The sequence below is a fragment of the Miscanthus floridulus genome, chromosome 8, assembly GCF_019320115.1.
Source record: "Miscanthus floridulus cultivar M001 chromosome 8, ASM1932011v1, whole genome shotgun sequence".
NCBI classification, from domain to species: domain Eukaryota; kingdom Viridiplantae; phylum Streptophyta; class Magnoliopsida; order Poales; family Poaceae; genus Miscanthus; species Miscanthus floridulus.
The window spans coordinates 8,239,828-8,266,922 of NC_089587.1; the positions used below are offsets into that span (position 1 = coordinate 8,239,828).

A 27,095-nucleotide genomic window follows, 5' to 3' on the forward strand; every position below is an offset into this window, starting at 1 on the left:
AGTGGATTTCACCTCCGAAGATGCTAACTTGAAGACATGCCTATTCACCAAAACATCACTTGGGTGGCTATGGCATAGAAGACTTGCTCATGTTGGGATGAGCTCACTCAAGAAGTGTCGGTGTTTTGGAACCGGGGGTCCCTCAACCAACGAGTGAATTTGTGCTGCGTGCCCCTAATCTCGGATGGTGATGCAAAGAGACACAAGGTTTATACTGGTTCAGGCAATCGAGGCCCTACGTCCAGTCTGAGAGATCGATCTTGTATTCCTTGCACCGGAGTGCTCGTAGTAGGGGGTTACAAGCTAGGTGAGAGAGGGAGCTAGCCCTAGGTCTCGGCGAGGGTGGCGTGGGCTGCTTGAGGCGTTGTTCCCAAGCAGCGTAGAAGTGTGTGGTTCTATTGGTGTGTTCGTATTTCTGCTTGTTGCCCTCCCTAGAAATGGCCCCGGTCCCTCCCTTTTATACTCTAAGGGAGAGCCAGGAACGTACATATGTTGCTACATAGCACTTTATAAATGGGGGTGGCGTGTCTGAGCCCTGTAGTCGGCCACTGTCATGGTATGGTCGATGGAGTGGCCCCATCCTTGTCGTGCAGAAGTGACGCGCCGGTCATACTTGGTCTTGTGCGTCGTGGGGCTCCCGTACAGCTTGATGCAGGACATGGCGGGCGACGTGCTGGTCATCGTGCGATGACGTCGTAGGGAGCCATGGCTCTGCAGATGCCGAGGCCGAGCCATCGTGGGGGGCTCGGCGGACATGGATCCTCAGGCTGCCGAGCCCCTGAAGCAAACTGCCGAGGCCTTGGAGGGAATTATTGGTCCTGGGTACTAATTCCGAGGCCACAGTATCCCAGATGTGGCTCCCCATGCTGCGTTGTTCTCGGAGCAGGAGTTGGCAGCACAGTGAGGCATGGGCGTCAACCATGCGCATAGTGGTTGGCACAGTGGCGGGTAACCCCTGCCCAGTCCTGCCTCCTGTCCCGTCGGCCATTCCACGGTACTGTGCCGAGCATGCGGCCGATGTCAGGGGCAGCAGTTGGCTGAGTTAACGTGACACGACGTTTTGTCAGAGGGACGGGTGAAGGAAGAGGCAGCGGAGTGCTGTCGAGCCTGCCTCGCGCGAGACGGAGGGTCGGCGGCCCGGCCGAGGCCTGCGACGAGAGAGGGTCGGCCGAGGCCTTTGGTGGGGGATCGCCCGAGGTCGGCGGTGAGGGGGCCTCGAGCGAGTCGGAGAATCGGCCGAGGCCAGCGGTGTTTAGCTGGTTTCGATTTTTACGAAGTCTAAGCAGTCGTTTTTTGGTTCTTGCTTAAGGTACCCCTTCTCACGGTATCCGACAAGAAGCTTATGAAAAATGAATTGGTGAGAAGGTTGAAGGATGTGAAATTTGAGAAGGACAAGCTTTGTAGTGCATGTCAAGCTGGCAAGCAAGTTACAAACACTCATCCTACAAAAGCTATCATGTCAACAACAAGAGTGCTAAAGCTCCTCCACATGGACTTATTTAGACCAACAACTTACAAGAGTTTGGGAGGAAATCTTTATTGTCTTGTGATTATTGATGACTACTCTAGATATACATGTGTATTCTTCCTTCATGATAAGACCGAGGTTGCTTCATGTTTCAAGAAGTTTGCCAAGAGAGCACAAAATGAGTTTGAAGTGAAGCTCAAGAAGATTAGGAGTGATAATGGCAAAGAGTTTGATAACACAAACATAGAAGCATATTGTGATGAAGTTGGGATCAAGCATGAGGTCTCTGTAACATATACTCCTCAACAAAATGGTGTAGTTAAGAGAAAAAACCGGACACTTATCACTCTTGCAAGAACAATGCTAGATGAGTACAACACACCCGAAGCTCTATGGGCGAAAGCTATCAACACCGCATGTTATGCATCCAACCGCCTATACCTTTAAAAGTTTCTTAGCAAGACACCTTATGAGTTGCTCAATGGGAAAAAGCCGGACGTCTCTTTCTTTAGGGTGTTTGGTTGCAAATGCTACATCTACAAGAAGTGGCAACATCTAGGGAAGTTTCAAAGATGTTGTGATATTAGTTTTCTTGTTGGTTACTTATCAAAGTCCAAAGCATATCGAGTATTTAATCATGCCACCAGCTTGGTTGAAGAAACATATGATATGGAATTTGATGAATCTAACGGCTCTCAAGGAGCACATGAGAATCTTGATGATGTAGATGATGAACTATTGAGAGAGGCTATGAAGAATATTCCGGTTGGAGACATCAAGCCTAAAGATAATGAAGATGATGTACAAGTGATTGATCCACCTTCTTCATCAAATGTGCCACAAGATGGTAATAAAGATGGAAAAGTAGAAAATGAAGATACTCATGTCTCTTATGATCAAATGGTGGCACAAGCACAAGATGTTGATGCTCCACAACCTCCCCTTCAAGTGGTTGATAGAAGAAATTCACCTCTACTACAAGCTCATCCACAAGATCTTATCATAGAGAGTCCATCAAAGGGTATAATGACTCAATCTCAAAAGCTTGCTTCTTTTATTGAACATCACTCCTTTGTCTCTTGTGTTGAACCTAAGAATGTAGAAGAAGCTCTTCAAGATTCCGATTGGATAAATGCCATGCATGAAGAGTTAAACAACTTCGCCCGTAATGAAGTTTGGACTCTTGAAGAGCGACCACAAGGTGCAAGAGTCATTGGAACAAAGTGGGTGTTCCGTAACAAGCAAGATGATCAAGGCGTTGTTGTGAGGAACAAGACAAGACTAGTTGCAAAGGGGTTCTCTCAAGTTGAAGGGTTGGATTTTGGAGAGACCTTTGCACCGGTTGCAAGACTTGAAGCCATTCGTATCCTCCTTGCATATGCATCGCATCATAAAATAAAATTATATCAAATGGATGTTAAGAGTGCATTTTTAAATGGTTTCATAAATGAACTAATCTATGTTGATCAACCTCCCGGGTTTGAAGACCCTAGATATCCTAATCATGTTTATAGGTTGTCCAAGGCGCTATGGGCTTAGGCAAGCCCCAAGAGCTTGGTAGAGTGCCTTCGGGATTTCCTTATTGAGAAGGGCTTTACCATTGGGAAGGTCGACACCACACTATTCACCAAGAAGCTTGATAGAGAGATCTTCATTTGTCAAGTATATGTTGATGATATCATATTTGGATCATCAAATGAAGATTCTTGCAAAGAGTTTGGTGAATTGATGTCGAAGAAGTTCGAGATGTCTATGATTGGAGAGCTTATATTCTTTCTTGGTTTTCAAGTCAAGCAAATGAGAGAAGGGATTTTCATCTCTCAAGAAAAGTATACCAAGGATCTTCTCAAGAGGTTTAATATGGATGAATGTAAGCCAATCAAGACACCAATGACATCTAATGGACATCTCGACCTAGATAAGGAAGGTAAAATGGTTGATCAAACTCTCTACCGCTCTATGATTGGTAGCTTGTTATATTTAACCGCATATAGGTCCGATATCATGTTTAGTGTGTGTATGTGTGCTAGATTTCAAGCTAATCCTAAGGAAGCTCATTTGATTGCCGTTAAAAGAATCCTTATATATCTTAAGCACACACCAAGCATTGGCCTTTAGTATCCCAAAGGAGCTAGATTTGAATTAGTTGGCTATTCCAATTCAGATTATGCCGGTTGCAAAGTTGATAGAAAAAGCACATCCAGATGGTGCCATTTGCTTGGTAGATCACTTATGTATTGGTCCTCCAAGAAGCAAAATAGTGTGGCTTTGTCCACCGCCGAAGCGAAATACATTGCCGCGGGTGCTTGTTGTGCACAAATACTTTACATAAAACAAACTTTGCTAAACTATGGTGTAGTTCTAGAAAAAGTACCTCTTTTATGTGACAATGAAAGTGGGATAAAGCTTGCTAATAATCCGGTTCAACACTCTCGCACCAAGCACATAGATATCCGCCATCACTTTCTTAGAGATCATGTGGCTAAGAATGATATTTCACTAGAATGTGTTAGGACCGAGGATCAATTGGCGGATATCTTCACTAACCGCTAGATGAGGCTACATTTTGTCGGTTGAGGAATGAGCTCAATGTGCTTGATTTTAGCAACTTCACGAGAAAATGTGCTTGTGTTGTCCCTTGCATTGCATTGTAATATACAACATGTTTACTTCTTGGTAATGCATTTAGGGCTTGTCTAACATAGTTAAGATAACCGCCGAAAAGCGTATGAAGAAGCTTAACCTTGGATCAAACTTGACAAGCAACTAGAATTACTTTCAAGTATTGCATTGCATATGCATGTATGTTGTTTTGTCGTTTCTCTTCAATTACCCTTTTATTGCCTATTTTTTTTAAAGAATTATAGCCTAACGCAAAATACCTTAAAAATTTAAGGGTTTGAGAGAGGTCACTCACATCAGTCCCAATTGGTGTTTATTTGGATCTTATTGAAGTTGGGACTTAATTGGGAACAGGCAGCGCGAAGGAACTTTGAAGATTTGCTGAAAAAGAGTGACCGAACGTTGCACCAGACTCTGAAGTCCAGCGTCCGGTCAATTCACAGGAGGTGAACCGTTGCTGCGAAGGAGTGACCGGATGCGGAAATAGTACTTTCCCTGCGTCCGGTCAAGCAAAGAAGAAGATCTAAGGATCGACTGGACTCTGGCTATGTCCGGTCAGTGGTGATCGGACGTGTCCGGTCGTGACTTGGGAGGTTTTGGACCTCTCTGTTGTCGACCGGACTCTGGGTGGCAGCGTCCGGTCGTTGCCACCGGAGCGTCCGGTCAGTAGAAAATGTTTAGATCGTGGACTCTATTTCGTTTCCTTTCTTAATCCGTCACAGGGGCCACCATATAATCCCTCATCTGCGCCGCCCGTACCCATCTTGCTCGCGCTGGCATCGCCGCGCAAAGCCCTAGACGCGCCTCTGCAGCCACTACGACCTCTCCACGCCGCCGCAAGCTCCAGCGCCGCATTGCTCCGTCCTACACTCGTGCCACCGTGCCCGCGTTCGCACCGCCATAGCCTCTGCCATCGGGAGCCCACGCACCGTGCCCTAGCTGTGTTCCACCATCGCGCTACGCCTACCTTGTGCCACCAGAGCCACCTTGATCTCGCCGTGCCCCAACAGTGCCACCGACTAGCGCCGCATTGACGTCGCCAGAACCCTAACCCTAATTAGCGATTCCGGTGGTGCCCGTGATCCGTTCCTCTTCTCTTCGATCACCGGTTCGTCAGGTAGCAAGCCCTCGGTTCTGATTTCGTATCTATTGCTTGCTTCTTAGGGTTTTGTATCTCTAGATGTATATTGAAATTATTCATATATCTAATCTATTCTATCGTGCAGCGAGTCGATGTTCTTGAGGTCACTTTAGCAGTTGTCAGTTAACTCAGGGCCAAGCTCGTGAGTACGGATCGAGGCCAAGCCTCAGAAGTGACAGTTGGCAGTTGATTCTTGTTAGTGACAGTTGTTCTTTTCAGCTCTAGCAATGGCTCATGTCAAGAACACTGGAGGTGGTCTAGGTGATGAGGATCCGAGGCCTCCGCCTCGCTTGCCTTCTAAGGTTAAAGGCAAGGCAAAGAAGCTAGCGATGAAGAAGCACAAGTATCCAGATACTGATACAGAGAGAGCAGCAGCAGTTGTAGCCGCCATAGAGCATGTAGAGAGAGGAGGTGCTCAGAGTGGTGTTGTCATTGCAGATCAGCTTTCTCTAGCACAGAGGGCCACTGTAGAGTAGGTTGAGCGCCATCATGGTAGTCCAACTGGGACTGTCATGCTTAAGGGATGGCATGTTGTTTTGGAGGAGACTCAGCCTCAAGGGAGCCACAGCAGCAGACTCAGGAGGGAGATCAGACAGAGGAGATAGAGCAGGCACCACAGCTTCGCCGCTCTAGTCATACCTATACCCAGGTGACACTGAGGCTAGAGACACAGCGGAGGGGTTCTCGTCTGCCTCCTAGACCACAAGGTCCGCCTCTAGTGACTCATCTAGATTTGAGGGCCGCCACGGCCAAGCAGGTGCAGTAGCTCAGGTTTGTTTAGTTCAAGGACTGGTTCCCGCCGAGGAGGGATGAGCGTGCTTCCGATGGTTTCTATACACCACTACAGGAGGATTTCTATAATGCATATCTTAACAGTGGGGTTGCATTTAGATCATAGAGGGTGTGTTCCATTGAGGCCATTGTAGCAGTAGCTAGAGAGCAGATCCGCCCTCATCTCTCTTACTTACCAGGGCTTATAGATTTACTTGGATGGACAGGTAGATATGTACCATCATGGGTCCATAAGTTCTATGCTACACTTTGGATTGACTTCGACCACAGGTTCATACACTTTGCATTCTGAGGATGTGACTACAGGCTGATGAGCTTTAGGGTTAGAGAGATTCTCAGGCTTTAGGAGTCACCCATCCGGCTATACAAGGTTTGCTATGGACACACAGAGCCTCCTAGATGCCCTCACGGCGGTCTTGTGCCTCTCACAGATCTCATCTGACCTTGCTTCATAGAGCCTTTTGGCGAGGGGTCAAGCAGGACACCTAGAGATCTCACTCCTACAGCTAGACTGCTTGATGCTATCATGAGGAGGACCCTGCTACCAAGGATGGGATATCATGAGGGGTTGACTCACATTTAGTTATGGCTATTGAACTCTCTGATTCAGCAGACAGTGTTTGATGTATGGGATGTCATTCTATCTGAGATGGAGGATACACTTGCAGAGGGGTTCAGAGGTCACCGATAGTTGCCCTATGCTCACTGGATTACATTTCTGATTCACAGGGCAGTTACAGTGAGGCCTCCTAAGATATTGGCAGAGTATAGTGGTGCTACTACAAAGTTCCCTGCATATAACATGACACAGATGCTCCGCCACAGTGCAGCGATGACACCTAGCCAGCCACGTCATCGCCCAGCGGTGCCAAAGACTGTAGCCTAGCAGGATGAGATTATTAGGGGCGTAGCAGCGATAGAGGAGGAGCAGTTAGATGCACAGCTAGAGGGTATGGTCGAGAACGACCCCAGCGATAGCTTAGATGATGACTACCAGGATATCCCTCATATGCCTCCACGACGACATGATGGTGAGGCCAGTGGCTCCAGCTCAGCTCCACATGCACCACAGACAGACCCCACTCTTCTTGCTATACTTGAGCGGATGAGGCAGGATCAGACTCGCCAGGCCTAGGAGACAGCAGCTCCTCTAGCACAGGTTTAGGCTAGACAGGACGAGTTTCAGCGTTAGCAGCAGACTATCCAGCAACAGCAGTAGGCCATGCAGCAGCAGTAGCTCCTCATGCAGCAACAGTTACTTGGATTCATGTAGCATGTCGTCTTTGCTACTAGAGCTCCACCGCCATAGCTCACACCCCAGATTGGCCAGCCTATCGCCACTACCGTGACTCTAGCTTTACAGCCTAATAGGCTTTAGAGTCAGGGACAGACAGCGACACAGTTTCCTTCACCGACAGAGCAGATGTCCTAGTGGTTTGCCTCGCCTTTGATAGCCCAGGGTCTTTCCTTCACACCTCTACATACGGGCTTCACACCGGCTCAGAGTTCATCGATGCTTGTGACAGACACCCCAGTCTCTAGGAGCCTTGGTGCTACATTCAGTGAGTTGACAGGGCAACCTACACTGTTAGAGTTACATGTCCCTGGTCCTTCCACAGTTTCTCCTATTACCGGAACTATAGAGACGCTCCCTTCATCTATTGCATCATTAGAGCCGCCTGCTTCAGTGGTACCTGCAGAGTCACGGGCTGCACCAGTCCCAGATCCGACCTAGACCGCTTCAGCTTCAGTTCCAGCGACAGAGGATCATATAGCTTAGAGCTCCGGATCAGAGTATGATGGCACATAGTTCTAGATCGCTCACCGCGCCTCAACTCTTGACTCGTCTGCTCCAGCCCCACCGACCGACCCTTAGGTTTTGGTGTTTGACGCCAAAGGGAGAGAGGGATCGAGTATGATAGACTTAGGGTGAGCTATATCTAGGGGGAGCTTATTTATTACATCTGGCTTTTTATGTGTGAGATACATTATTATGCATTCATGTTTACTTTCGTGCATTGAACTACATACGTGTGATCGTGGTATTTATGTGATAGTGATATTAATGTGATATGTGACATATGTGCTCTCTACTTGAATTATTTATGTCATGTCACTTGGTTATGCTCATTTGTTTTGCTTCCGTGTTTTACTCCGATGGAAATGAGCTTTATTTCTTGTACTCATGCTTATTTCATATCTTTTGAGTACATCATATTGGCTTGGGTCATATAAGCTTGCCTAACTCTTTTGTTCTTATTGTCAAAAGCTTATATGAACCAAGCATGTTGGAAACCTCGTCTCTTTTACATACTCAAGGTTGTATTGTCATCAATCACAAAAAAGGGGGAGATTGAAAGCATCTAGGTCCCTAGTTGGATTTTGGTGATTAATGATAATACAAGATTACTATGACTAACGTATATTTTGCAGATGCAATTAAGTTAGGCCATGGTAATAGCAATTGATTGGGCAATCATGGTTGTCATGCCCCTACGATAGAAATCGTTTTGTTTTCAAAGGATGGACTAGTTCTAAGTGTCGTTTGGTGTTGAAGAGATAATTAGAGTCATTTAGGACTTTGTTTTTTCTTTGGCCATACTATTAAGGGGGGTATGAACTAGTAGCTTGACCTAGGTGAGTCTATTGGGTTAGGTGTGGTGCACACTTGTCAAATCTAGCACTAGGTAGCTTCAAAGTAGCGCTAAGATCAATTGGAGCAAACTTCATTCACATATGATTGCGAGTTGGAAGTGAATGGAGGGTCAAATGTTGACCGAACGCTAGTTCCGGTGTGACTGGACCCTAGCGCAGAGTCCGATCAGTTCATTTGATCAAGGTGAAGTCGTCCGATTACGACCGGACGCTGAGAGAAATATGATCGGACGCTGGATACCAGAGTTCGGTCAACTCTAGTAAGGTTCCAGAGAGGGAGAATCCTGATCGGACGCGTCCGATCAGTGCTGACCGGACGCTGGTTAGGTTCTGGCTATTGACCGGACGCTGAGCAGCGAAGCGACCGGACTCTAGGTTCTAGCGTCCGGTCAACATCAGTAAGGTTCTAGAGAGCAGTTTTCGTGACCAGACACGTCCGATCAGTGCTGACCGGACGCTGGTCTGAGTCTGGTCACAACTTAACTGCTCGGTGGCAGGGAGAACTGACCAGAGCGTCCGGTCACCTTGACCGGAGCGTCCGATCACCCCACAGTGGCACATAACGGTTCATTTTGAATGAGGGTGTATAAATACTTCCTCTATTTATTCAAGGGAGGACTCTTGCCTATTTCAACAGCTAAGAAACACCCTTGAGAGTGCCAAGGAGAGCAAGAGCCTAGTGAGATGATTGAGATTTGAGAATCTAAGATTAAGGCCTTATTAGCAAAAAGAGAGTAGCAAGTGTGCATCCACCCTTCTCATTAGGCTTCTTGTGGTCAAGTAAGAGTTCTTGCTTGTTACTCTTGGTGATCGCCATCACCTAGATGGTTTAGTGGTGATTGGGAGTTTAATGATCATCCGGTGGAGCTTGTGGATGACCCAACTCAAGTTGTGAGCGGTTATGGGTGATTCACCACGACGGAGTGTCGAAGAATCAACCCGTAGAGAGCACTTGATCCTTGCGCGGATCAAGGGGGAGCTACACCCTTACGCGGGTGCTCCAACGAGGACTAGTGGAGAGTGACGACTCTCTGATACCTCGGTAAAACATCGCCGTATTCCTCCTTCTCTCTTTACTTTAAGCATTTACTTTAAGCAATTTAATTATTGTCTTTACATTCATAGAATTGCCACGCTAGAGTAGGATTGAAACTTAGGGTGCTAAACTTTTATGCGGTAGAACATTAGAAACACTTTCTAGGCACAAGGGGTGAAGTGGGCTAGGTGTAGGCTTTAATTATTGCAAAGATTTTAGCATTAGCCCAATTCACCCCCCCCCCCCCCCTCTTGGGCATCGTGATCCTTTCAAAGAGCACCAAGAAGGTTTAGATCCCAATAGGGAAGTGAGAAGTCCGATGGACTTCAGGGAATTTAGAGACTTGGTAAAGTATGGGTGCATTTCATGGGGTGTAGCATGATGGATAAGGTAATTGTCAAGTGGGTTAGTGAATACTACAGACCCAAATTTCCCTTTCCATGTTAGGTAACTAGATTTAAATTCTTGCAATTTCAATTAGCATCTAATTCCTTTTCATGCCTAGGTTTGCATTTACATGCTTAAATTCTGTCATGCATACACTAGGTATATCTTATGGTAGGCTTACTCGGTTTCATTCTTAACCCTTGGAGCAAACCTACATGGTTTAAATTGTTTAGGAGCATGGCACATAGATTATTTTAAAATTGTTCATCTAATATGTGCCAAAGTCCAAATTGTAGATAACTTCATTCCGAATATTACTTTCGAAAATAATTCTCATATTCATGTGATGTCATCTTTCAAGTGGTATTTTTTATTCTAAAATCAATGTGCATGTCTCCTACAAGTATTCCATACTTATGTGCACAAATTTAGGGGGAGGTTACTCTACAAGTTGGATGCTTTAAGACTAACACCTTTTCAAGCTTATTATGTGTGTAGTAGTCTCATTGCAAGGAAAATAGAGTCCCGGAGTTAAGCATCACACTTCAAATATCCACCACCTATTACGAGTGGTATAAATCAAATTGATTTCCACATGTGATATTTCTAAACTGATATCATCATGTTGATTTCACTTTGGTATTTATATGCTTTCTCCATGCATTATATAGATTAAACTTCCTTGAGCATTAATTTGCCAATTATGCATAAACTATATTCTTTATCATATGTATGCATATATTTAGGGGGAGCTTAGTCTATGTAATATGAGAGTCAAATTTTATGACCTATTTCACTCCACATACAAAGGATCACAAAGTTTGACCCTCCCTTGTGCTACTAATGTCTTTCTTTTCAGTGTTTAATTCCAAAGGAGGAGAATTTGTAGGACCAAAAGCAAGCCCGATCATAATAATTTACAAATGATAATGATCCAAGAAAGGGAGGATAGTGGATTATAGAGTTAGGGGAGGCTTAAATCCATAATGCCACATGGGGACATTTACAAGGACAAGATAAGTTTTGATGTTTACATGTGTTATCTTTTAGCATCATATAATCTTACCCTTTGCATTGCATCCTAGCAAGTAATAGTTTTTAAATTACAAAAAAAATTATTATTTACTTGTTTTGGTCGTGTTGTCATCAATCATCAAAAAGGAAGAGATTGTAAGGAAAATGGACCATAGGCCCATTTACTTTGGATTTTGGTGTTTGATGACCAACACAACCAAATTGGACTAAAAAACTTGCAAGTAATTGTTTTGTAGTTCAATAGGGTGCAATACGTGACTTGGACAAAGGCGACGTGATGATCCAATGATCAACACCTCAAGAAAGACCCTAGAAGAATAAGAGAAGACCAAAGATATTAAGCAAATTCCAAGCACGAAGATAGAAACAAAGCCGGACGTAAGATCACGAAGAAACGAGCTTCACAGAGGTGACCGGATGCGGCCCTTATAGCGACTGAACGCGTCCGATCAAGATGCTCGACAACAGCAGGCGTCAGCAGCAGCGACTGGACGCTGAGGACTTAAGTAACCGGACGCTTCCGGTCAGGACGTGATCAGCGTCCAGTCAGTAGCAAAAAGCTAGGTTTCGTCCCCAATGGCTACTTTCTCAGTGGGACTTATAAATAGATCCCCCAACCGGCCATTTGAGAAGAGTGGAGCTGAGAAAACATACCAAGGGTGTTGATACACCATTTTAGTGATCTCCACTTGCATAGTGCTTAGTGTTTCATTAGATGATTAGCGCAGGTGCTTTACGAAGTGCTTATGTTAATTAGACCACCGCTTATGCGCTTGCTCTAGGTTTAGGCCTAGTGTTTAGTGAGGCTTGCATACCTCTTATTACTCGGTGCTTACGCACACCATTGTTGTACATCGGAGAGGCTTTTAGTCTTACGAGATCATACCAACCACGTTTATGGTGTGGCCGCCACCGTGTACTAAGGGAACAAGGCCCGCAGCGATTCGGCCGGAAGCTTGATAGTAAAGACGACAGGGAGCTTCCGGGAGAGGCTTGCCGGAAGGCACGTCGGAGACCCACTTGCGCGTGGGGAAGGTCCGAGGCTATCCACGGAGTTACCCGACCGGAAGCTTGGCCCTTGCGAGGGGCTCCAACGAGGATTAGGGGGAAGCTTGCGCGCTTTTTGATACCTCGGTAAGAATACCGGAGTCGTCAACGGGAGTTTACATATCTCTACCATACTCTTTAGCTTCCGCATTTACATTGTTTGCATAACTCCTTTTACGGTTGAGATAGCAACACACTAGCAAAACCGTAGTTACACATTTAGATAGTTTATCTTTTGTATATGTTTTGCTAAGATTAGAAAAAGAGGTCATAATTTAGAGTTAGAGTTTTAAGTTGCATAATTAAACCTCACCCCTCTTAGGCGTCACGGTCCCCTTACCTCTCATATTGTTTTCCATAAAGGCCTCTGATTTGGGTTGGAACAAAGGCGCGAAAACCACTACCAGCATTTATAAGTGCATTTTCCTCGGCTGTTGTTCCAAACAGGACCATTTCTACTGTTGGTGGTTCATCTCCATTTGGTGGGTCAATGGGATCACTCACCAGAAATCCAGAATAGCAAGCCGATACCTACAGGGACATAGAATCGGATATAAGTTGCCATCATAACTAGAACCGTGATCCCCTGTTTAAGTAAAAAATAGGGACATGATGGCATCTTTTGTGCAGGACATTTTTGTGGTTTATATAATTTTAGTAATGCATTCTTGCTTCTATTATACAAATCGCAATATCTTCTGTGTAGGACAATTTTGCAACCTATATAATGTAAGGAATATATTTTTACTTCTATTATAGAAATCACAATAAAGCAGTAAGCACCTAGTAACATAAAATTCAGCATGCATGGTAGGCTATAGTGTTGTACCTTGGATTCCCATTTGTGCCTGTACATGTGGAGCCGGTGCATTTGTACCCATCCACGGGAAGTGACTTTACTGTTTTCTTACACCCAGTGACAGTGCAAGCCAAGTACCACCATGTTTGATTAATACAAAAACTTGATAGGTTTTTATTCCAAACATATTCATAGATAAGGCGTGGGTTATTGAATTTAGCGAGTTCAGCAACCGTGACCGTTGTTGGTTCAATCTGAGATGGTGCTGGACAATGCCATGTGGGCATGCTTATAGAACCAAAGGTGTTGCAGAGGGAGCATGCTCAACAATATAATTACTACATCCGTCCTGAAAAGAATACAACTATAGGTTGCATGCCATGAAAAGTCGATCACGTTTGACCAATTTTTAGTGAATAATATTCACAGTTATGTCTTTAAATTAATTTATTATGAAAATACATTTCATAATTAATCCAATGGTATTTATTTGGTATCATAAAGATGGATACTTTTCTATTTATAATTGGTCAAACTTGTACTAAAACGTGACACCGTGCTAGAATTGCATTCTTTCACAGACAGATGGAGTATATAATAACATGTATATCTGCAATACTATCCTAGGTGTGTGAAGCTATATCACTTTTAAAGTTTAGGGGCATCGATCAGAGCAGTAACAACATGGAAACTGTATATGGCCATGCTGAGGGAAACATAGTTGACATTGATATACACCTATTCTGCAATGCCAGAACCTCTGGAAGCATGGAGTTTACATAAAACCTGCATACGAAGGAACCTTGCAGCGAGAGGTTACCTACAGTCAACAATATGGGGAAGTGAATAATGACTGAAATCCCTAAAAAGAATAGGCTGTGCATAGGGATTTTTTTTTATTTTAACACTTTCTATAAACTATTTTTAAATCTAACACTGTTTGTTTTTTATTTTCAAAACTAACACTTTTGGCCGCGCCTATTGCCATGGCGCGGCCAAACGCCTGTGTCGCGCCATGCATGGTGGCGCGACGGGAAGATGACGTGGCGAAGGCCGGAGGCGCTGACCGGTGACGTGACAGGCGACGCCGCGCCACCGATCTTAGCGCGGCGCCGCTGCGCTATCACTCGAGGCGTGGCAGTCCCTCACGATGTGGCCTTGGAGTGGGCACGGATAATGCTGACGCCGTGGGGCAGCTTTGGGAGGATTGCACTGATGGTTCCAGAACTTGCTTGCCCGGTTGCCACACCCAAGCATCGATCCAATCCACTCCAGGGTCCAACCCCTTCGGTCAGGTGGCGTCAGTCGATTGTGTTGCTCTGTGTCGTGCAGTCGCCTTCTAACAAATCCAGATCTGTGGTCCGTCCCTTTCTCGAAACTGCACCCAGAACCAAAAACAGGTCGTCGCCAGCTTGTAGCGTCGCGTCGGATCGAAATTCATCTGCGCAAGCTGTCTTTCTATGCTATACCGACTCCGTGGCCCGTGCTCAGCTGTACAACAACGAGCACTAGTTGAGCTACTACCTTTCTTTTTCACTCTACTGTACAGCAACGTGCTCAGCACAGCAGTACGTAATACCACTTTCCCAACACACCTCGGAGTCAATTCTTTTAAATTTGTTCTAATAATATACACAAAAAACTAATATTTATGATGTATAATGGTAAAATATATTTTATAACAAACTTATTTTAAGTATAAATGTTGATAATATTTTCTATATAACTAATCAAATTTAAAAGTCTCTGGCTGGTCAAGAAATGAGACGCGCATTTATTTTAGGATGGAAACAGTATATCTGACGAGCAGTATTTGAGTGTACATTTAGATTATGTGCAGTCTCAAAAAGAGTCTCGTTCTTGTTTTTTAGGAGTTAAAAATTGTTCTTATTTCAGGAGTTAAAAATTTTATTTTTATTTTTTGAGGAGTCAAAACATCAAGTTTTACACTTGTTATGCGTAATAAATGTCACTGGATATACAATTAAATATATCTTTATAATAAACCTAGTCAAATTTAAGAATTTAATTTCCACTTAGAAATAACATTATTTTGAGACCGAGAGAGAGTGCAGAGTATACATGTTTAGTCTATTATTATAAGATGGCCTATTATCACAGCAGGACCTATACGAGGATCCTCAAAACTCCCTATGTCCCTAAATGTTTGTCGCCGCGATTTACGTGTCGATAACTTTAACTTGATTTATAGAAAATACGTGCAATATTTCTATCTCCAAATAAATTTATTAAAAAACTAGATTCAAATATCTATCAATGATACTAATTATGTGTCATAAATATTAATATTTTTTAATATATATTTAGTTAAAGTTGTTTCTCGATAAACGAACCGACAGATATTTAAGGACGGAGGGAGTACTGTCTACTCCTAAAAACAGGCAACGGCGGCCAACAGCCAAACTTGGCCGTGACAGTAGCCAACTATCCTGCGATTGCACAAGTGACAGTTAAGGATCCCACCTTTCTCGTAACCATTGAAGATTGCGCCACCTATCCTGTGATTGCAGTCAACACAAAAGAGCCCATAGATGAAGATCCACCAGTTGAGGCAACGTCTCCTCCGATCGCCACACCTAGGAAGGACGAGGATCTTGTATGTCCTCCTATGCATCCCCCTTCACCATTGAGCACAAGTACAACACGTCGATGTAAGTCCTATGATAGATCATCACTTTGTCGAAGTGTTCGCCTTGCTCAAGGTGGTGTGTTAAAAGATTTGGGTACAGTTGGATATGATGGAAAGCTCAATGAGGATGCAGTGCAAGGCGAACTAGTGCTCATTCGCCTTGCACAAGCTCGTTGCTGTACTAGTGCATCATACAAGGCGAACTAGTGCAAGGCGAACTACAAAAAAAGGTGTTCACATCCCTTCCTGCTGTACCAGGTTCCACATAAATATTTGTGAAGCACGTATCAACATATTCCTTTTTTGGGGCATCCTCATACCAATTTTTTTAACTAGTATCAATATATTCCTTTTTGGGGCATCCTCATACCATTTTTTAAACACTACAGAACATAGCAGCCATGTATGATGCAGGTTGTTGTCACAAGAAAGGATAGAAAAATTGGTCAGTAACTAACACAATATTACATCATCAGTTGTGACTATGAATTATATTTTACCGATAGGTATTTGTTCTCTATTCAGCAACACCATGTACTTCCAAAATTTGACAAGTGGCTATTTAAGTGATTGCAGGCTTAGATAATTTTTGGAACACACACTACAGTTGCTCCAGAAATTGTCTGAAGAAAGTGTATCGGTCTGCACTACCAATCACATTACTAAGTGAGTCCCTGAATCTACAGCACCAAGGACTTTGAGAATTAGACTGAACATGCAGTACTGTTCAGTTGTAATAAGTGACAGAAATCCATGGGCCTAATGTAATAAGTGAAATATTCTAATCTAAACAAAAAAAAAGATTGTTCTTTAGTTACAGTTCCATTAATCTTGTCAATTCTTAATAAAATTACATTTTTATAAAAGTATCTGAGTGGGAATCATAGATTCAGTAGCCTTGGAAACCTTCGATTCTTTCCCCGCTTAAGTTAGGCAAGGAGCTGAATGGATGAAAATTACGTTGTGAACGAATGATTTGTCCGTACTACAAGTTAAAAGACACACTCGACTCGAGCTCTGCATTGCCATTAAGAAATATTACCGATGGATGCTTTCATCTGACTTTTACTCAACCAAGTTGGTGATGCATTTTATTCCATAAATGCAGTTAGATGAAACTTGAGTGTTAGGCCAGTCTCAGTGGGAGTTTCATGTAAGTTTCATTTGCATTAAATATGTTGCCACATAGATATTTTAGATGATATGACAGTATATTTAAGAAGAGAGAAGAAATAAGTTTCATCTAGATGAAACTTTCTTGGCACGATTACCAACTCTCTGAGTCATGAAATTAAATGCCTGTAAAACTCTAGAATGAAACTTTGCATTGATGGAGGGTGTTTCATCCAAGTTTCTTTTCATTTTATATGACATGGTAGTCTTGGAAACACGTCATGAAACTATCCATTGATAGCCTGTTCGGCTGGTCTATAAGCCGCTTTGTGCTAGTTTGTACGGCTGATTTGTTGTGAGAAAAATACTATACCATGCCTAATAAACCCCGGTTGAAACGAACAAGCGAACAGGCTGTGAGACTGGCCTTAGATGACTTTACCAAAGCTCCTTAACTTCCCGTGGTAATTCTTGTAGGTCCTTCCAATATGCACCCAACATTCTCAAACCCACCAAGGCCGGCACGAAGGAAACAGTATGCATTTGATGTGCCAATGCTAGCCCTGTGGAAATTGAACAATGTATTCCTTTTCACCAACTTCTCTATTTGATCTTATGAGATGTTGTTTATTAGGTGATGACAATTGCATGTGTGTGCTGTTCTACAAAAGTGGTTATGATGTACTTACTTTCCTTTGATAGCAACCATTGCCAGGCAGCCACATCGAGTGATTTTTTTTTCACACTTCCTTCTCCCGCTGCGCACAGGTTCAGATTGTGTCTCATCTTTAGCCTTACGGAACCCTTCCCTTGAGCAATAGAAACACTTATTTATCAGCAATCCATTCTTTGCTTTGTGCTGACCGACATGTACCGGAAACCCAACATGTGCAGCATAGGCTTTGTAGAACTCTCTGGCTGATTCAATATCCTCATATGTCGTGCCAACTGCTGGCTTTAAGGACTCATCGCATTCTGCTGTGTAAGATGAACCCTGCATGAAAACATCATTATTGCGTAAACATGAATGACTGCTGGTAGAGATCATGCACTTTTTTTTGTAACACAGCAACAACAGAAAGTTTCTTACTAAGGTACACACCATGATTTTTGTGGTGTTGTAGATCCAACCCTCAAACAGTGGCGGAGCTTCTCACAGGCCAATAGCTTCTCACAGGCCAACAGGGGCCATGGCCACCCCTAAACTTGTGTAAACTTCATTAGTTGCAGCCATTTTGGCTTGATAAAAACTAAAGATTAGCCTTGTTCTTTAATGATTGCCCCCTGCTGGATTTAGGTCCAAGCTCCGCCACTGCCCTCAAAGTCATGTAGCCACGACCCGGTGCGAAGGATGATCTCTGCATAAGAAAACATGAATATATTACATGGTACAGACTAATTATGTCTTTGAAATACACAGTACATTTTTTCATACATTGAATGATACACTCAATGATTTTCGGGCTGCTGCACATCCCACTCCAAAAGTGGCATCCACTTGGACTACTGATTCCGCATCAGACAACACATCCTGTGAATCAGGTGCTACAGCGTTGCTCGTGTTAACATTGAGAGAGAGAGAGAACACATATGAATTAATTGTTGTTTGTCAAAAAAAGAGGATAGTAATTTTGTTACAAACAGCTTACAACACACCCACATCTATTGATAACATACAAGACGCATTCAAACATACCCTTTCTTTTATTGGTATTAATAACATAGGCCCCATTCGGCTTACCTTATAATCCGCACTATTCAGCTTATTTTTTCAGCCGGAACAGTGTTTTTCTCTCACAACAATTCAGCCAGAACAGTATTTTTCAGCCAATTCAGCCAAGTTTCAGCAAGCCGAACGGGGCCATACAGTCAACTGGCTAGCATGGTTCAATACGCAGCAAAGATTCCACATATGGCACCATTAAATGCGAAAAAGGGCGTGAACCAATGACGAAATTTACCCCTTCCCCGTGGTCATACAACAAGCCATATGGCATACTGACTACTGTTTCAAGAGATCCATCATGGAGGTTGCACTTGAAAAGGTGCCGGGCATCCACGGAGAGGAATACCGTGCCTTGATCAGCTGAAGCACAAGCATAAACACGAAGAATCCTTGGTATGGGCAGATTGACACGACAACGTAGTGACCATGTTATTATGTTTTGTCCATCTTGTGCTAACCAAATGGAGACTTCGCACGGGGAGGGGGAGTGGACATAGCACAGCTTGCCACTTAGCTCACACATAAGGTCATTGGGACTTAGGCAGCTCCTGCATGGAGGATTGGGGTGCACAGTGAACGTATCATCGCGCATGCTGAATCGAAGGATAACATCTGTGGCGAGCTTGCCGTGGTCAACGTCAGCCACGGACTGGACCGCACTCCAATAGAAGAATCCTGGCAAGCAAATAGGAGTCCTGGCGTTGATAGGGTAAGGTGGATCAATGGTGGCTTTCCATTCCAACGTCTCTATGCCATCACCAAACGTCAAGACCTCATGTCCAACGTCATATTCTGTACGTTTTTGTCCTTTACTGTATGAGCGCAAGAAGTGCCTAGCCACCTTATACGTACCACTGGAAGGATCGAAGCCAAAGGCGACCCTTTGGTCCAACGACACATTCCGGGTGCCCGGCGGCAACTCGACAAACTCCTTGGTGGCCGGGTTGCACACGAATATGTGCCCTGTGACGCTGGGGATCAGAACCAGTCCGTCGCAGTGCAGGGGGATGGTGAATCGTGGGATGCCATTGGGACAAGGCTTGTTCATCATAATGAGCTTGGCGACCTTGCTCTGCGCTGCTGGCTGGAAGCTGTAGATGTGCACAAACCGAGAGGCCACCTTCGTCGGTTCCGGCTGGTACTTCCGGAGGACTAGGACCATGGATGATGAGCTAGCTCTTGCAAGCTCCAAGTGCAGGCGGACGAAATGAGGGCTGGCTATGTTGGCGCACCACGCCTTGCAGACGGATTTGAAGCGCACAAGGGACTTCACAGGAAGGCGCACAAGGATCTCCAACAGCAGCACCTCATCTGGAATCATGCTGCCACTGCCGACGTCCGGCACCACTGGACGGCGTCGTTTGGAGATCGGCTGGTTCATATATCCGTCCTTATTAATCCTGACTGCCTTCAATCTGCTCTATCCAGCCTGGTCATATATCCGTCCTTATTAATCCTGACTGCCTTCAATCTGCTCTATCCAGCCCTGCGCGTCCACACGTATATAAGTAGTAAGAATACAAGGGCAAGCACAATACTCCGACTCGGAATTGAGACCCGATACCGATCGGTATCATACTAGCAACAACCAAAAAATTTCGTATGTGGATCAGATTCGAACAAATCTATACCTTATTATTTTATTATATATATTTATATATTCAAAATTTTGTTCTGCCATCAGTTCTACCGCGCTCCCTTCGGAGTCCATATGCCCCACGCTCGATTCAAGTTTACTTATACGGCGGAGACTTAGATCCATACAGCCTGCAAAGGATAATAATATAATATGAATATGAATATAAAAGCGGTGGAGTTAAATCTGTACAGCCTGCAAAGGATAATAGGAGCGCCCGCCAAAGAGAAGGGAAAAAGAAAACGGCCAAAGATCCAAAAATCGAATCGAAAATGAACTCTAAATAAATAAATCGAATAAAAAAAGCAACGAACCATGGCTGCGACCCAGACAAGGACCAACGGCGTACCCAGCAAAGGCACAGCGCCCCCGGTCCGACTAGACGGCGACCTTCAGCAACACGCGCCCAGCGTCCACGGGTGGCACTGCGAACATCGGAGCTCACCAAGCGGCGGCGGTGGCGGCCATGGATTCGCCGATCTGGCTGCTTGGGTCGCGATTTGGCCAAAGGAAGCTCGATTCGGTTGAGGTACTTCCGGAGAATAGATTTGGGAAGAGGAGAAAGTGAAGGGGAGAAGAAGTGGATTTGCGCGTATTTGCGGTAGGGTAGGGAGGGGTGCGGAAGAAGAAGAGCGGATGGGTGCGGGTCTGCGGACGGGAAAAGCAGCGCCGCAAGTATATGCGCGTGCACGGTCTATCCTGGCCGTTGATTCGGCCGGCGGGTCCTACCATTGCATCGCTGATTGTGGAGTGTTCCCTCTTTTTTTTTAGTGTTGCCCTGTACTAGGGTTATTTCTGGTATAGAAATGTACTCTCCCTTTCATGGGCGGACCTGGTGTTGTGCCCGGGTATTCCCGGGCATACCCAATATTTTGCCACATATGTATAAGATGCTCATATGTATGATATAGTTCTTCTTTGATCTTGGCTCAATTTGTAATATATTTTCTTTAGCTTGGGGTTTGGGCATACCCAAGTTTGAAATCTTGGGTCCGCCACTACTCCCTTCTCTTCTCTCATATTGTGATAATGGCGCGTCCCTGGGCGCTTGGCACCATAAATATTTCAATGTCAAATATTACTTTTACAGAAGAAAAATGATCATAAGAGAAAATATTCCTCCAAACTTGAAGCCAAATGATGTATTGTCAGCACCCTTCGACGCCATTCCAGCAGACTCGAACAGGGTGAAACAAGAATCAAGATGCAATACGTTCATTGAGAAACGCGTGCAACAACAAGCAGTCCCAAAACCAAAACCCACGCAATCGCGGATTCCCGGTTGGGAAGAAACAGAGGGAGTTGATCGAAGGCTTACCTTCTTGTGGTCGTGTTCGCAGGCAAGCTAGTTCTCGCCGGAGACGGCGAGGCGCACCAGGAAGAAGCAGATTGAGAGAGGCATCGTGGCCGCCCCTTCCCGCATCCAGCGAGTCCACGTCACTCGACTCCTTCACGTGCTTGCGCCGACGCCACCATGATCTCCTTCTTCGCCTCACGGCACAGAGTCCGCGGGGAACGGACGGGAGGGAGGCAAGGAGGCCATTACATCGGCGGCGGCGGGCTCGAGCAGGATGTCCGTGTGCGTCCGTCAATCACGGATCACCTCACGAAGAAGGATGCGCCTCACGAAGAAGGTCATCATGAAGATGGAACCCGCACACTATGCGCACACATCATCAGTGTTTAGAACGCAAAACAATGAATTATCTTTTGTTCGAGAAATGGCAAAGATATAATATAATCTCATATTGTGAGAATATTTAGAGAAAATAATAATTATCGACAGTGCTGCCTCTATAATTGTGAATGTTTCTCTGATGAGAACCCAGATCCAGAGAAAAAGTCCATGACAAAAGTCGCTTGTAACAATTATATCAAGTCAATGAAGAAAGCAATTGAGGTTGAATCTCCTATTAAAAAGAAATAAGCGTTCTGCTATATCTCTAGCAAATTAAATGAATGAATATGAAATATGCAGTTAATAAATGGATTATGCCAGGTAGAGGCTTTTGGCAATTTTGCAACCAAGAGTTTGACGAACCTCAAAATCAAAATCGTGTTCCGGCGGGGATCAATCTATGTCCAAGGCGATTGTATCAAAAAAAATCTATGTCCAAGGCGAAGTTGAAGTCCGAACCAGAAGTACGATTTTTCGGCGAGTCACCAAGTCAAGAGCCGCTGCGGTTCTAGCGAAGGCGGTGAAAAATTTCTGGCTGGTGGCTGCTGCACGTGGAACTGAGGCGGAACTAGGTGCTCTGTTCACTTGGCTGATAAGTCATGGCTAAAAGTACTGTTAATTGATTTATTGTGAGAGAAAAATATTATTCGTTGCCTGAAAAAAATATGGCTTATAAGCCAAACGAAAAGGTTAAAGGTCATCACCGTGCGGTTCCAAATTGCAATCCGTCTGCGGTTCTCCCAGATCAATTTGCTGCGCTCGAGGCAACCCTCGGTCCCATGCTAATCCGAGTCCACCACGATCATGATGCCGAGCCTGAGTAGGATTAATTTACTCGGTCCCATGATGATTCAAGTCCTTCATGTCAGTCCCAGGCCAATCTCTAAAAGGATAAAAGTTTTATAGGAAGTAGAGAGAGTTTTATAGGGATAAAATTCTTCTACTACTGTTTCTAAAATACGGGTGTGTTAGAAATCTGGAACGTTCATTTCATTGTTTTCAAGACTGACATGTCATATAGAATGAAATAAAACTTGGATGAAACACTCACTCTCAATGCAAAGTTTTATTCTATGGCTTCATAGACATTTAATTCTGTGACTCATAGAGAGTTGGTAATCATACAAAAATAGTTTTCATCCCCATAGAACTCAATTCTTCTCTCTTTATTAAAACGCTACCATGTCATCAAAATTGTATATGTGACAGGTTATTAAATGTAAATGAAACTCTTGTGAGACTCTCGCCGGGACTGACCACGATGACCGAGCGTGAATGAGACACGGAGAGCATGACGATCAAGCAGATCAACGAGAGAATATGGGCGGACACGTACACGGTTACGTTTATTACTGTATTTCCATCAGCAAAGCAACAAATAGTCCGTACGCAAGTTAATTATTGGAAGACATGCAAGCTACGAGATTGGTGCATGAACTCGGGCATGTATACATGCTTCCACACGAACAGGAACAGATAAGCAGCAGAGCCGCACCCAGCGCGGAGGGAGCTCCGGGCCGGTGGTATGCCTTGAGACTAAAGACGGCCAGCAGCTCTGATTTCTATGGATAGACTCCTCAACTCATTTTAAAAAATAGATCCAAGGCTCGGCGTTAAATCATGAGATGCCCAGGTGGCTAGTTGACTGGTCAGACGGTCACCGGATAGGTGGCGGTGCCACCCCGGCCAACACCCCGAAATCCCTTCTCTCACGAAAACTAGGGCGGTGCACCGCCCAGGGACGGTGGTGCTCGTCCCAGTTTCCCCTGCTCTCTGTTGAAAAGGGGCGCTGCCACCGGACAGGGTGGCGGTGCACACCGCCATTTCCGGTGCCATCCCCTGCACCCGCTCTCCTCGGCCACGTCCAGGTGGGCACCGCCCTAGGGGTGGCGGTGCCCCCAGAGCAACCCGCTGCTCTCGGCCTCCTAGCCGGTCACCGCCATAGGGGTGGCGGTGCCCCTAAGGGCAGCACCCCGAGCCCGGTTTCGCCTCCAATTCTTCAACTTTTCTAGCACCTTTTACAATTGTGCTAACACCACCAAGTGATCACCACCTTGTGCACGTGTGTTAGCTTTTCACAAATATTTCCTAAAGGATTAGCACTCTTTTCTCAACGCCACTCGATCCTAACACGTATACAAAGTTAGATCATTTAAGTGGCACTAGATGACCGATTTGCAAACAAGTTTGCCCCTCTTAATAGTACGGCCATCTATCCTAAACCCGGTCTTCAACTTCTCTACACGACTATGACCGGTGAAATGAAATGCCCTAGGTTATACCTTTATCTTGCACATTCCATTCCATCTCCTTCAATGTCCATGCAACACATGCACCAACATGATCAACAATGATATGATCCACTTCATATCATCACGTGATCGTATTGGTTCATCGATCTTGACTTCACTTGCTCTTTACCGTTGCTTCGGTCCATCGACGCCAAGTCATCACTCAACTCACTCTTCACACTTACAACTGGTCCATCGAGCCAAGTCATGTCTTGATCTTCTCCATCTTGATCACATGGCTTAATGTCATGTCTCATATGCAATGAGCTCCTTCATCGTATGTGTGAGCTTTGCAACATCTTTGAACCATTTTCACCTCCATGGTACACACACATGTACCTGTGGACTAATTACCTGTGTATCTTATATTAAACACATATTAGTCCACCTAAGATTATCACTTAATTACCAAAACCAAACAAGGACCTTTCACGGTCGAGAGAGAAAGCAAGAAGAGGAGAATCTCAGTGAGGTGCTTTACCTTCCCTGCTGCACCTCTCACGGTCGAGAGAGAGAGAGAGCAAAAGGAGCATCTCCACCTCTCATGGTCGCGAGCATGTGCATTCCTGCATAGGATGACTAATTGTCAACATGTAAGTTTAGCAGTAGGAAAAAATGAAGGAAACCATTTTTGTCCACCTTTCTTTTGTAGTAGATTCCTTGTCGATTAGGATATGGTGGTGCTCACGTCTCATGGTCGTGAGGAGAGTGTGGAAGAGAAGCGTCGTCGTTGTCACTGCTGCTCTAGAGGAAGGAGGATCGCCAGGTGTTGACGGTAGTTATCATACATATTTATCCGTCAAATAAACATGTAAAAGGGTATAAATGAATCACCAAAGTAGACTTAGGGGTTCAAACTAATAAATTCTACGATTTTTGGTGAATCTATATTTCTAGTAGGGTTTAATCAGAAAACCGCTAAGGTGGACCTAATCGTCAAAGGAAAATATGGAATTCCGATGCAGTACCTACGTGGGAAGACTCTAGAAGGGTCTAGAAGGCGAACCACCGAACCGGGGCACCACCCTCTGACAGGTGGGGCTACCCGGTGTAACACCTCTGGTGTTTTGACCTAGCACTAAAACTTGACATGTCATCATATGCATTGCAAAGCATTCATAAAGTAAAAAAATTTGAATGCATTCACTAAATAAGCTTTATTTCATAATGTTGTTATTTCATGTGATGTGATTCAAAACCCTAAATAAAGATCATGACCACAAGGGTCAAATTTCATGTGATCATGTGAGGTCATGTGTCATTTGACTCAAATAACCCTAATGGGCCATGTTACTGGTCAAAAATCAAAGTTAAAGTAAAAGGTAAACAAATCAAATTTGAATTCAAATTCAAATCATAAAGTCCTTTTTGCCCCTTTTGTCTAATTCAAAATCCATTTGGAATTTGGGGTTGTGGCAAAAAGCAAAGTTGAAGATTACTTTATAAGGATCAACTTTGGTATTCAAAGTTTTTAAAGTTTACATATAAAATTTGGAGTAATTTTGAAATGATTCAAATGCTCAAATGCACCCCAAATTCAAATTTCAAAATAGAGGCAGAATTTGAAAATATTCCTTGAAGCAAAGTTGTAGAGTTAGAAAAGTTGAGCAACTTTCATTTTAGGAGATTTTCAACTTCTTTAGAAAATTTGAGAGTAATTTGAAAAATGGAATCTATGGCAGTTCTGTAAATATTTCAAAAATCAAAATCGACATCGCCTGTTTGCCACCGGCGACACGCAGCTGTTCGTCGCCGACCTTCTTCGCCGCTTTCTCGCGCGGTGACACACAGCCGGCACCGTGGCGAGCTCGTTCGTGCGTTGTCGACGCCGGACGTCCCCTTCCCGTCTATAAATAGCAGCAACCACCGCCATCGTCTCTCATTTTTCCTCTTTGCTCTGCTCCGCCGCCAGTCAGCTCCACCGCTCGCCGTAGCCGTCGTCGACCCCTTCCAGTCATGCCTAGCTACACCAGCATGATCGTCGTGACCTAGCACTCCTCGTAGGCTTGCTCGCGTCGTTTGGGTTGGCCGGAATCGCCCAGCGCAGCGCGTCTTCCCTGTGACCGGCCGAAGCTCCGCCACGACCGACCTCACCGTGGCCAGGCTGCTCCAGACCATCTCCGTCTTCACCAAGCACACCGGCGTGATCGTGGTGAGCTCCTGAGCGTGATGCTCGCTTTGCTTTAGTCTCTACTGCTTCGTTGTCAGGGTTACTCCGTGCGTCGTCATGCCCGCGCCGACATGGCTGGCGTGGAGCTTCCTCCGGTGTGCCTGCTGCCGTTTTGAGGGCTGGGTTAGATTCGCGGCACGTTGTAGATCATGTAGGTGCGGTCTACCTCGCCGGAGCATCGCCGTCGGCGCGTTTTGGGCCGGCCAGTGATGGCAGCGCCGCCGTGTCCTGTTATGTGTCACTGACGAGTGGGGTCGGGTTGTCAGTGAGAAAGAAAGAGAAGAACAGTAAGGTTTTGATATTTTCTGATTTTGAATAGTGCTGAATCTTTGGGAATTTGTAGGAAAATAATCATAGCTCCAAAAATTCTAAAAATTTGTGTGTAGCTTCTGTACATGTTCTAGTATGGTTTAAAATTTTGAAACTTGAAATTTGAATAAATTTTTAATGTTCAAAAATTCAGTCCATTAATTGATAAATGCAATTTCCATGATTTTTGTAGGCCACTGTAAAATTCCAAAAATTATGAAATTTGTTTTGGTACACTAATTTGTCATGAGGAAGCTTACATAAAATTTTGAGGTCATTTGGAATAAGTTCATTTTTGGGCTTATTTCCAAATTAATTCAAAAATAAATAAAAGCAATCCTAAGTGTTTGATTAGTGTTTGATCTTGTTTTGATCATGTTTTGTGACTAGTAGGGTTTCAAGATTAGTTTGGTCAAGTCACATGTGTGGTTCTTGATGGTAGAATTGCAAGTTGGTTTTGTTGGCTTGCAACTGTACCGTGAAAAATAGTTGTATTCTAGGTGTTGCTATATTTCATGTACCATGACAGCATCATGTTTA

The 27,095-nt window shown here is 44.5% G+C and overlaps 1 protein-coding gene across 4 annotated transcripts; it reads right to left on the bottom strand.

The window, feature by feature from the left end:
• Positions 1–17,411: 17,411 nt before the first annotated feature.
• Positions 17,412–20,748, bottom strand: LOC136475633 (putative F-box protein At1g60370). 4 transcript variants are annotated; one of them, XR_010763230.1, is made up of 6 exons: positions 20,457–20,748; positions 20,103–20,238; positions 18,487–19,957; positions 18,181–18,290; positions 17,848–18,103; positions 17,412–17,739 (listed from the first exon to the last, which is right to left on the bottom strand). XR_010763230.1 is itself a non-coding variant. In XM_066473165.1 (3 exons), the coding sequence occupies exon 3, from the start codon at positions 19,850–19,852 to the stop codon at positions 18,623–18,625; it is 1,230 nt and encodes a 409-aa protein (XP_066329262.1). In that variant the 5' UTR covers positions 19,853–19,957; positions 20,103–20,238; positions 20,422–20,748; the 3' UTR covers positions 18,297–18,622. The 4 variants fall into 4 exon arrangements, 1 of the variants encoding a protein (XP_066329262.1); XR_010763228.1 differs by having other exon boundaries at positions 20,422–20,748; XR_010763229.1 differs by lacking the exon at positions 18,181–18,290 and having other exon boundaries at positions 20,422–20,748.
• Positions 20,749–27,095: the final 6,347 nt, after the last annotated feature.